The sequence below is a fragment of the Vombatus ursinus genome, unplaced genomic scaffold, assembly GCF_900497805.2.
Source record: "Vombatus ursinus unplaced genomic scaffold, bare-nosed wombat genome assembly UNPS02009645.1, whole genome shotgun sequence".
Classification (NCBI taxonomy): domain Eukaryota; kingdom Metazoa; phylum Chordata; class Mammalia; order Diprotodontia; family Vombatidae; genus Vombatus; species Vombatus ursinus.
Window position 1 is genome coordinate 1 of NW_020949423.1, and position 11,927 is coordinate 11,927.

Below are 11,927 nucleotides of genomic sequence, written 5' to 3' on the forward strand. Positions count from 1 at the left end.
ACACACACACACACACACACACACACACACACACACACACACACACGCAACCATACTAGTCCCACTGAAACACTGGACCAAAAGTCAGTTGAGGCAAGGGACCATAGCTTAGATTAGGATCATAGCCCTAATTCTGTAATTTTACCTTTCAAGGCTACGGTTTCCTCAAATGTAAACTGAGAAGTTTGGACAAGACAACAAAATCCAATGTTAATGACTCCTAGTTCAAACCCCAGAGAGAGCTATGACATCAGGCTGCTCAGAACTCATTTTGGCAGGCTGTTTCTCGGTCCATGAGCCATGCAGTCATCCCCTAAGATGTGGCAAACAGGGCAACTAACCTGGGCCTCGTAATTTGGGGAGCCCCTTGTCAGGGGGGACGGGGTAAGGACGCAGGTCAGTGGCTCACGGTGCCATGTGGGAGGCAGAAGTAACTACTAGAACTAGTCCTAAATAAGACCCAAGATGTGCTTACGCTTGGAGAGAACATGGACAATGCCTCCCCATCTTCCCTTCTTCCTGTAGGCCATATGAGCTGCATATTGCTTTTGTGGATATGGATTCTTTTCTCCCTTTAAGATCCCTATAGGCAAAAACACCTCAGACAACCCCAATCCAACTTGGTGAGAGGAGTGGGGAGAGAAGGATGATAGTGTCAAGTTTTAACCCTTGAAGGCTGATCTTGACAGCTATATAGAAAAATACTGTAGTTGGGTTGGGGGGATTGCCACCCCTTAAAATAACCCTAGTTTGTACCGAAGGATCTGGGGGAAAACCCTCACCCTAGCATTTATCTCTATGGTCTCTAATTTAGTTATGCTTTAGGGCTCACAGTGGATAGACTCCAAGCTGGCCTTGGAGTCAGGAAGATCTGAGTTCAAATTTGACTTACACACTCACTAGTTGTGTGACCCTGGGCTAGTCACTTAATTTGTTTGCCTCAGTTTCCTAATCTATAGGAAATTACATATTTCCTCACAGGGTTATTGTAAGGATCAAATGAGATAATTATAAAGCACTTAGCATATGTGCTTGGCCTAAAGCAGGCACTATATAAATGTTAGGTATTATTATAATTATTATGAGGCAGAAGAAGCCTAACCTGGTGGACAAAGGGGCAGGCCATTAAATCAGAAAGATCTGGTGTAAGTACAGCTTCTGACACACCAAATTACTTGAAGTCACTTAACCTTTAAGTGCTTCCAGGCAACTACAACAGGTTAGATAGTTACCCAACTTCATCCAAGGTAAGTTTCTACTCATGAGATGTCTTTCTTTCCATCATTGCCTTGCTGACGGTACCACCTCACCGAGGGGCTTTTAATCTGTACCTTCTGTTAAATGGGAATGATCTTTGAGGTGACTGACAGAAGCCATTTTCACTTTGTCCTCCCATAGACCTTGGAAAGTTTTCATTTATGATTTTTCAAATATGGTATCTAATTGTTTTGCTTTCATGGTTTTTGGGAAGGCTGATGAATCTTAAGTTTTCTCTTCTTAAACTGTTTTCCAGATGGGTTGTTTTTGAGTCAATACCTTACATAGTCCTCTGTTTAAAAAAAAAAAATTCTTTTGAGTTTGTTCTAATATTTCTTGTCTCCTGGAGCCACTGAACTGTTTGCTCCATTCTAATTTTCAGGGAGTCCACTACTTGGGTAAGAATTTCTACTACCTATTCCAAGTTATTTATTCTCTTTCCAATTCTTTCCTCCACCTCTTGTTCACTTAGAATTTCATTTTTTTTATTGCATTATTTTCCCTAGCCACTCTTGGAATCCTTGTGGTTAGATAATTTTTCCCCCTAAGCCTCTGCTCATATTTGTTATGGAATTACTCTCTTCTGGATTTGCCTCCAGCGTCCCCTGACCATTTCCTCATTTGGGACTTTGTGTCAAGTACTGACTTCGCCCTCTCCCACACTTTTGGATGGTGCAGGCCCTGTCGGATCCCTTCTGTTTCCTGGACTCCTGCTCTTGACTCCCACTTCTCTTAGTGTACCTATGATAAGAGTGCTGGCTAATTCCAGGCCCCCATATAATTTTTGGACAGAGCACTATCACTTTCTGTCACCTCTAGAACATCACTGAGAGGGTGGTTTTCAGTACCTGGAACCTCACATTGAAATATGGAGTTAAGACCCTTACCCCCTGGACTACCCCATCAGAACGTTGCATGTTTATCTGTGCTCATTCTGGTTTCTCTAGCAGTATCACTCTCAACACTTGCAGACTTTTGGCCAACTTTTTGGCAACTTTGGGCTGGATGTAGGTGCTTACAATCATTGCCTTTTTGGATTTCTTGGTCATAATTCAATCTTATCCTCTTTTAGATCTTTGCTTGAATATGTGCGTGGGTGTATGTGGAGAGGAGAGAAGAGAAGAGAGGAGGGAAGGGAGGGGAGGGGGAGAAGAGGGGAGGGAAAGAGAGGGAAGGGGAGAGAAGATTTAGGTTAAGACATAAATTTTATAGACATATATTACATTAATATTATATATTTATATATTTAGACATTAATATAATATATATTAGAGACAGATGTAGACTATGTAGAATGGAGACGGGCATCGTAGATAAGACATCATATATATATATATAAGATACGACATCTATATACGTGTGTGCATAAATGAGAGAGAGTTCTTCCTCATTTCACCAATTATTTCAATCAGTAGTTAGGATGATCTTTGCCTGACCCAGTAAGATACTAAATAGGATTAGAAGTGACATAATCCTCTCTCTGAGAGGTAAAAGGGCCTCTTTCAGCCAATTTGGGTTTCTAACTCTAGATTCAACACACACTGATGACACAGTGAAAGGCAATCTCTAACAAATCTTTACATGCATGTAGCAGTTTGGTCTCCTATTCAAGTTTGCAAGTATTTGAGGTAAACAGGCAGGAACTGAGGCAGCTAGGTGACACATTATCCAGAGCACTGGTGTGGGATTCAGAATATTGCCGTAAGGCATTTAGTATCTGTGGGATTCAGAGCAAGTCATTTAATTGCTCTATACCTCAGTTTCTCCACTTCTAAAATGGGAGGGTTGGATATAATGGTCTCTAAGGTTCTCTTCTAGGTCTAAATCTATGATTCCATGATTATTGATGGATAAGGAAATAAAACTCAGGGAAATGACTAGCTCAAAATCACAAAGCAAGTTGGTAGCAAGTAGGGATTGCTGTATCCTGCCTAGGTCCCCCTGAGTTTGGTAACAACTATTCTCTACATTCGTCTTGTCTGGTTTGTCTTTCCTTCTTGTTTTGGCCCCAGATCCTCTTCCGTAAGGCCCCCCCGTGGCACACACAGCTTAGACTTACACAGTACTGGTTACCATGACTGTGAACACTTCTTCCTTCTAGTACATCTGGTCTCTCATAAGCAACTCTCTCCCAAATTGCTCCTTCTTAAGCTATTGCCCATTATATCAATGAAGGAAGTTGCCCCTTTAAGGACATGAGGGTTGATTTTTTTTTTTAATTTTAGAAAGTTTATTTAATTGCTTTGCTGAGGACAAAGCCGAAGTTGGTGGTCCACTCCCCAAACTCGAGGGTTTGTTTTTAAACAACTTGTAGGTTTTTAAGAAATGAAGACTGGGTTAAAGTTAAATTTACATTTAACTTCCCTCTAACCTACGAACACCCAACTCCCCCAATACAGTTGAGTTATTAACAGCCTCACACAATCTGCTACATACTTATACTGTAGTCACACTACCTCTCCCCACATCCAGCCAACACCAGTTTTTTATGGACAGATTCTCCAAAGGAAATGAGACCTTTTCCTGACTGTTGTTAAGTCCAAAGTGTGGATTTAAGTAGCCATGGGTACTTTAATAATGTGAACTTGAAACTACACTCTTTGCCCTAAGAAAACAATTAAATCCTAACTTCAAGTAAAGCCATCCTTCTCACCCTCCATTCCTCCCCTCCAAAGTATCATGGGAATTAGCGTATGGAACCCAAATTCAGAGATCTCTTTATGACAAAGGTTGATTTCTTGGAGTGGACAATGTGTATAAAAAATATAATGCAGTGTGAAGGCAACTTGAGATGCCCCTCCCCACCCCCAAACGTTCTGGTTTTAAGCACTAACTGGCACACAAAGAAGTCAATTAAAACACATCAAACAAACCTTTAAATATTAGACTTTTAAAAATATAAAAACAGCTCATTACAATTACTTCTCATTTTTTCTTCTTCTTTTTTTTTTAAAGAGTCAAGTCCCTTCCATCTTCTTCCCTCCCTCATGGCAAATACCATAGTGAGAGGCAATGGCTAAACATTTGGGATACAGAGAGGCGCAGAAAGAACAGCTCCCCCTTACCCCAACAGAGAAAGGTCCATAACACCCACCTCTTCATCCTTTTTATTATATATAGAATGTTTTGCCCTAGAAAGAACTTTTAAGACAGGTAGTTTTCATCATACCCCACCCCCTAGTTCCTTTTGACCAGACTGAATCAAAAATTAAAAAATAATCCATAAAAATGTAGTATAAAAATTCTCTTCCATATGCTACATCACTGGGTGAGCCCGTCTGCTACACAACGACTCACAATGGCCATTAGCTTCATCTTTAAAAAAACAAAACAAAACAAAAAAAAAACAAATCAAAATAAAAATGAAAAACCACCAAAGCTCCTTTCGGTATAAAAAGTGGCAATAGTAGGCCTGAATCAGGCTGTTTCCAATTTCAATCTGTAGGAGCCGGTAACAAAAGTGACTGACTACTAGGAGCCTATTTTGACCAAAGGGAAAGTAACCCTTCCATATGTACCCCCAGAGGCCAATAAATCCCACCCCACCCCCCTTGTGAGAAGTAGAGGAAAGAACAAGTGGATGGGAGAGGGTAAGAAGATGCCGTTAAAAAGACCATCCATTCTAATTCTTGATTTTTATTCAAATACAAAAAAAAAAAATTAAAGGAAAAAACCACACATTAGTTGCTATTTTCTCTGGTAGCTCCCTGAGCTGAGTTTGCTATGCTTCCTTTGAGATTATTCCTTTTATAGGCTGTGTCCAAAGATTAAAAGGGGCTGGAGCAGGAGTTTGCTGGGACTTTCTAGTATCTTCAAAACATCCAAAAAGAAAGAAAAAAAAAAGAAAAAGAACAAATCCATAGAAAATCGGATTGTTTCTGCTGATGCTCTATTGGTAGCTGGCATCCCGACCCACATCCTGTCAGCCCATACAGTGTTCAAACATTTGACTCACACACTGAACAATTCACATGTACAACAGGAGGAACAATGCTGACCAGTGGATGCCTTTTGTTCAATCTGGTTACCAGCTGTGGGTCCAAAAAGGCTTTTTTTTTTCCTCCCCGACTGGTCCGGTTCCCCACCCCCAACCCCCTTGCTCCCACGCCCCCCCCCCCCCCCCCCCCCCAGAAAGAAACTTTTAAAAAAAAAAAAAAAAAAAAAAGCCACCACCATTAGTGGATTACAATTACAGCAGACAAAATACACAGCTAGTGTACCCGGTAGGAAGGAGTCCCTTCCTTTTCCCTCTTGTCCAGTCTTATTTATTTGTCCATTATTTACATTTTTCACAAGTCTTGTGCACTGCACAATTGGGGAGAGGGAGGAAAGCATCCCCTCGAGGAAAAAAAAAAAAGGCCATCCACTACAGTGCCACTGAAGCATAGACAAATGAGAACTGAATAAAAAGAAAGTGAAAGAAGGCATGATTTGTGAGGGTTTCCTTGGGTGCCAGAGCTGAAAACATCCAAATAAATCCATTTGCATCATCTGCCAGGATTTTTAAGAGGGGAGGATGGGGAAAAAAAAATCTATCCAAGTTGCTGAAACGTATCAATCCATGCACATTAGTCCCAGACCGTGACGTGGCACATCCCCTCTCGGCTTGCCAGAGAAAAAGGCTCTGAATGCATGACTGCCTACGCTTCTTTCTGCCGACATCCTTCAGTGGGTCCTTGCCCATTGTATTGTCAGAGCTGGGGTCTGTTTTTCCCAGAGTTTGACAGCCCTGTTAGAATCCTTGTTTAGTAGATGACCTCATAAACTGTGGCCTTCTTGTCACCAGAGCCTGTTACAATGTATTTGTCATCCGCTGAAATGTCACAACTCAAGACAGATGAGGATTCTTTAGACTGGAGAAAGGAGAAGGAGAACAAGGATTAGCAGGGAGGAGATAGAAGAGGGGGAGGGAAGGTAGAGGAATCAGAAGATTACAGTCTATTTTCTCAGTTGCTCAATTTCAATGCTATATGAATTAAGATAAAAGCCTCTCTGGAATTCCAATCTCTACCATTTGAAAAAAATTCAGTAATATGAGTAAATTTTTTAAAAAATCTACCCAGAAATAGACATAATGCTCTGAAGAGCCAGGTTCAGTTAATGCTTCTCATAAACACAGCTTCTATCTCCTTTCATAAGGAAATGGACTAGCTCATTAGTTAGGAATAATATGATCTTTAAAATTAAGGCAAGAACAAAAGTTAGAGAGAGGTTTCCTGGGTTTTCTATAACAAGTAGTTTCATTAAAAAAAAAAAAAGTTAGACATAAGAAGACTGCCTTCATCTTAAACCAAACTTGTCTAAAACAGTTTTTGCTTTGATTCTGAAGGGGCCAAGGCATACCCAGTGTCTTAAGTTATGTTCTTCATGCCCATGACAGATGGTCAACTACTTGAACCTTTCCTAGTATTGTTCTAGAGCAAGGGGTCTGTGGAGAGATTTCAGGGGACTATGAAATTGGTTAGGGGAAAAATATGTATATTTTGATAACTGAAATTTATTATTTCCTTCAATTACGAATATTTAAAAAAATATTTTCTAAGAAAGGCCCACAGTTTTAACCACTGCCAAAAGAGGTACATGACATCTCAAAAATTAAGAACCCCTGTCCAAGAAAATTTCAGGGATAGCCCCAGATAAATGGGGCAGAATTAAAGGGCACACTGAGCTGCTTCTTTGCTCTCAAAATCTTTCAGGGGCCTCTGGCCAAGAGCAAAACAGTTTTGGGAAGTCTAATCTAAGGTCCCCTAAGTCAGTACAAACCCAAAGGCAGAAAGTTGGGGGGGGGGGAGAGGGAAATGTATTCAGGGCTCCTCTCTTCCAAAATATCTACACATATATGTCACCCACAATGGCACTACGTCTCTTGAGCCCAGATCCCTTTTTTGTCCCTGCTGTCATCATGCTGACAGGTAGGATGAGGATGCAGGAGAGCAACCATACCTGGAATATGCTAGCACCATACGGTGTTCTCCAGGCATTGAGAAGATTGTCTTTCCCAGTGCTCACGAACCATTTGCCTAAGTGACAAAAAGTGAGAGAAGTGTCAGTTTGTGGCCTTTTGTCCTCAGAGGCAAACCCAGACACCTTGCTCCTCCCCAATGTCTGCTCCAGAGGGATCAAATACCCAGTGTGTAGGAAACTACCCATGCAAAGTATTTCACAAGGGTATATAAATGAGAAAATGAGATACGAAGATATATTCTTCCCTTCAACAAGAGAAGGCTGGGGAAAGGAGAGTGATTTCTGGCAAATATATTCATGAATTTGTTTTTTGTTTTTAAATATCAACAAAATTGACTGGACCAGGTTGCTGTTCGAACTGGGAAGGTATGAATTACCCTCCTCCTCCCACAAAGCCAGCTGGGACTGTTGGAAGCAAGGAATTATTTCAATCAGTCTCCTGGCCTACAACATCCACCAAACTTACTTCCTATTCCTAGGAGAGAAACTGTAGTGTGGTAAGGAGATCACTGACCTTGACAGTGAACTGGGGGGCTGCTGTTTCTAGTCTTAGCTCTGCAGCTTAGTGATCTGTTACCTCTTACCCCAAAGGACACCCCCTCTTTCTAGGCCTTAGTTGATCTGTTAAATGGCAGAATCTCTAAGAACTTTTCTGACTGTAAAACACTAGGATTTCTCTATTGTTTGTAGTTGTTGCTATCATCACCCTTGTGATGCCACTGTTCTTCTTGAAGAAGGAAGGAAGAACAACAAGGATTCCTCTACGAAGGTTACTCCAGTTTTTAAAAATTTTTATTATGAAATTAAACACAAACATGCCAATATTTTATAAAGAACAAAAAAGGATTATACAAGAAATACTCAATTTCTTTTGCATCATTTGCAAAAAGTATAAATTAAATACAAGGTAGTAACAAATTACTACTTGTGTCTCCTTCTTAATGTTTTGTTTCCTTTTCTTCTGTTTGTTTTTAATTTGTGCCTTTTCCTTTTTTTAGTTTGCATTTCCCTGAGTTTCCAAGGATGTGTTATGATTACACATACCCATGAGCGTGTGTAAACAAACACATGTATGCACACTTTCAAAACAGGAGGCAGCCTAGGTCTTCATGCACTTGACTTTATAGATTAAAGTATTAAGAGTAAGAAGGGACCTCAGAGGCCAGTATTTCCTAGATAAAGAAACTGAGGTGCCCAAAGTCGCACAAATATAAGTGGCAGAGCTGGGATTTGAACTCAGATCTTCTGGCTCTAATTCTAGTAGTGCTCTCTTAACTAAACCAAGATGATTTAGTCACACAAATCAAATCAAGCCAATGGTTTGGTTAATGTCATTCCTTTTTTCAAGGTCTCTTAGCTAAGCCAAAGAGCCAACACTTGGCAAAGAAAGTCTTCTCCTTTCTAGGGTAGGTCTGGTGGGTCATAAGAAAAAAATGCCAGTAAAAGAACCTCAAGAGCATTTGGGGGGTGGAGAAGGAATGACTAAGTGACACCCCACCCCCCCTATTTCTTACCACAGTAGGCAAATTTCAAGGAGAGCACACAGCTCTCATGCAGGTGCAGCTGGTATTTATCTGGTTTGGTGTGATGCAACACTTCCACATTGCTGCTCTCCATGCCCACAGCCAGCCACTCCCCAGTGGGGCAGTAGCCTAAAGAAAAGATCTTTTAAAAGGAAAAAAAAAGGGAACAAAAAGGGTTTCAACATTGAATATGAGTGAGTCTGTCAGCCCCCAACTAGGTCACAAGGAGTCCCCTTTCACCATAGGGCCCACAAACACCTCCAATCTTATTTTCAAACAACACCTTATATCTGGAATCCCTGTTACTCCTGTCCCTCACCCCGAAACAGCCACCACTTGCCAAAGATCATTCTCACATTTTGCACAAGGCTGGCTGGAAAGCATCTCCCTCCCCTAAGTTTTCTAGTTGATGTGATGAGATCTTTAGGTTAAGATCCTCCTTCCAAGATAATCCTTATCATGAGAATTGGCTGAGATTATGCTTTGACAGGTTTAGAGCCACATCATATTCAAGAAGAAAAGGAAGCTATTACTTAGTCTGGTTTTCCTAAATTTGGAGCATAAGGTGGATCTGCCTTTATTTCCACTGCAAGGGGCAGAGAGGCCAACACATGGGAAGAATGGTGGCAGAGGGAAGAGGGTTAAGAGACTTCCCCATCCATCAAAGTGGCTCACTGAAGCCAAAGCTGTAAAATTCAGAAACAGAAACAAGATTTTAACCTAATTTCCAAAGAGCTTCCCACTGTAATGTGCATAGAGAAAACAAAAGCTCATAAGCCACTGGCCCTGACCTTTAAGGAATGGGGATAAGTTTTAGTTACAGTTTTATATATATGGGGAACACTACAATATCTGAGCCAAATTACAAGCGTGTACAAGTCAAAGAAGAGATGAAAACCTGGGCACAAGTAGGCTGCACCATACTTCCAAGGATGACCTATATTCAAGAAGTGATCAAAGGGAAAGCTATCTTCAAGGAAATGTGTGAATGGGAGTAGAATGGTCATATGGTGAGAAGGAAATATTAACACAGGCATAGGTCCAGGCCAAGTGTTCCACTGGTACTCGACAGTTTGATATACACATATTTGTACATGTTTTCTATATATACATTTACAATTTCCTAGTAATGATGATGTCACATGCATGAAGTTTAATGTATGTGTGTATATGTATATGTATGCGTGTATACTGTTTCAGTAAATCTATGATCACCAGCTCTATCTACCTTTTCCAGGTACCAGTAGACCAAACAACTTCTCTACCTGTTAACTACCATTTGTACCAAATGGCCAGCCCACCACCTTTTCCAGTATAGGAAATATCCACTTCTTCTGAGATCACAGATCATAATCTATTCAACCTGTCATCAGTGCTAGATTCAGTCTGTATGTAACATCATCAGTCTGAAGAAAATGGACACAATATGTATGATAAACACACAAACATAGATAAGAGACAATTTTTAAGAGAAAGAAGGTTCCAAAGACAGAACTCTTTGTATAGACAAAGTGTAAACCTTGTAAGCTGCCTGTGGGTTTTGACACTCACCTGGGAAGTAAAATCATGTTGCTGTAGCTGTCTGCCTTCCCGCAGGTCCCAGGATCGGACTGTGTTATCTAAACCACCTGTCCACAACTTGGTGCCATCATGGGAAATATCTATACAGCTGGCACCATCTGTGTGGCCCTGAAATTGCCTGAAGGTGCATAAAGAGAAAGGGAGAGAAATAAGGAAGAGGAAAGAAATCAACCTTGGGGGATCACAGAATGTTACATCTTGAAGTTTAGGGATGATCTTTGAGTTCAACCTCCTCATTTCACAAATAAAGAATCTAAAGCCCAGAATGGGGAAGGGACTGGTCCAAGACCAAGTCATCCAGACAGAAGAGCTGGAAATCACCAAACTCAGGTTTCCTGACTGAATCTAGTATTTCATTCTACTTTACCACCTGACCAAGTTTGCTTTTGGGACCCTAGGACACGATACTCACCTGAGGCAGTACATCTGCAGGCATCAGTTGCACACAGAAAGCCAGCCACCAAAACTGTCCATTTCACTTCTGAATAGCTCTAATTTTGAGAAAGCTGTTCCTTACATTTGAACAACCTCTGCAGGCTAGGATCATAGATTTTAGAACTTGAAGGGTCCTAAGAGGCCATGCATGAGGTACAAACCCTATCACTTTACAGAAGAGGAAATGGAAGCCCAGAAAGTTTAAGTGACTTCCCAGGTGTTAAGCAAAGTATATTTTTCTTCAAGAAAAATTTGTGTAAAATCTAAGTAGCCTCAAAATAAATAAATAAATAAATGAATGGATCACGTGGATCCCATATAATGCCATTTGGTCCAGAACTTCACAGAGTAAACACTTGATGAGGAGGAGGAAAAGGAGGACCTGAATGACGTACAGGCTGGACAGCCAGAGTAAGGGAAACCTGGTTCCACAACACAATACCTGAGGAATAAAAGCCTGAATTACTCAACGTAGCAAGGTTCTCTATGGTTTTGGTATGGATCCAGCCTATCATTCCAGCCTTATTGCCTACTATTCCCCTATACCAGGGGTTCTTAAATTTGAGGCCTTTGAACTTTTTTTAAAAAATTGATAATTATATTTTAATATAATTGCTTTCCTTTATGACCCTATAATTTTATTCTATGCATTTTAAATATTATTGTGAGAAAGGGTCCGTAGGCTTCAGCAGACTGCCAAAGGCATCCAGGACACAAAAGAAGGTTAAGAACTCCCTGCTTCAACCAGGTCTATCTACTCCATGCATCCAGAACACCATATGCATTCTGGCCTTTTTACCTTGGTACATCTAAGTGACATCACATACTATTCCTCCCACCTAGAATGCCCTTTTCCCAATCCCTGACCTGACTCCCATCTTGCTGAGCCCAATCCTCAAGTCCTAGCTTAAAAAATCTCATCTTCTCCACTGAAACCATCCCTGACCACCCCAAACTGCTGAAGTACTTTCAATCTCCTCTGTACGTAGTATTTTAAGGTAAATATCTGTATTCAGTTTTCTTGCACATGTACTTGGTTTCCATAAGATAATAAGTTGCTTCGTACTTGCAGAGTCCCTACCATAATTCCTTACAAATTAGGTACTCCTTACCCCCACCAAAAAAAAAAAAAAACAAAAAAAGAATTAGACATTATATAAATCACCC

General features: G+C 40.7%; 1 protein-coding gene across 1 annotated transcript; it reads right to left on the reverse strand.

Annotated features, from left to right (window-relative positions):
• Positions 1-5,436: 5,436 nt before the first annotated feature.
• LOC114036096 (transducin-like enhancer protein 3) lies at positions 5,437-10,925 on the reverse strand. Its single transcript, XM_027852491.1, has 4 exons — positions 10,296-10,925; positions 8,736-8,886; positions 7,201-7,277; positions 5,437-6,110 (listed from the first exon to the last, which is right to left on the reverse strand). Exons 1-4 carry the CDS (start codon positions 10,620-10,622, stop codon positions 6,003-6,005), a joined length of 663 nt encoding a protein of 220 aa, XP_027708292.1. The 5' UTR covers positions 10,623-10,925; the 3' UTR covers positions 5,437-6,002.
• Positions 10,926-11,927: the final 1,002 nt, after the last annotated feature.

What these genes read in the sequence shown, in the direction of transcription:
- LOC114036096 (XM_027852491.1), bottom strand. Translation starts at nt 10,622, where the DNA reads ATGACTTGGTCTTGGACCAGTCCCTTCCCCATTCTGGGCTTTAGATTC. An exon ending in AACATGATTTTACTTCCCAG is followed by an intron (nt 8,887 to 10,295) that starts GTGAGTGTCAAA and finishes TCCTTTTAAAAG; the next exon opens with ATCTTTTCTTTAGGCTACTG. An exon ending in CTTGAAATTTGCCTACTGTG is followed by an intron (nt 7,278 to 8,735) that starts GTAAGAAATAGG and finishes TTTGTCACTTAG; the next exon opens with GCAAATGGTTCGTGAGCACT.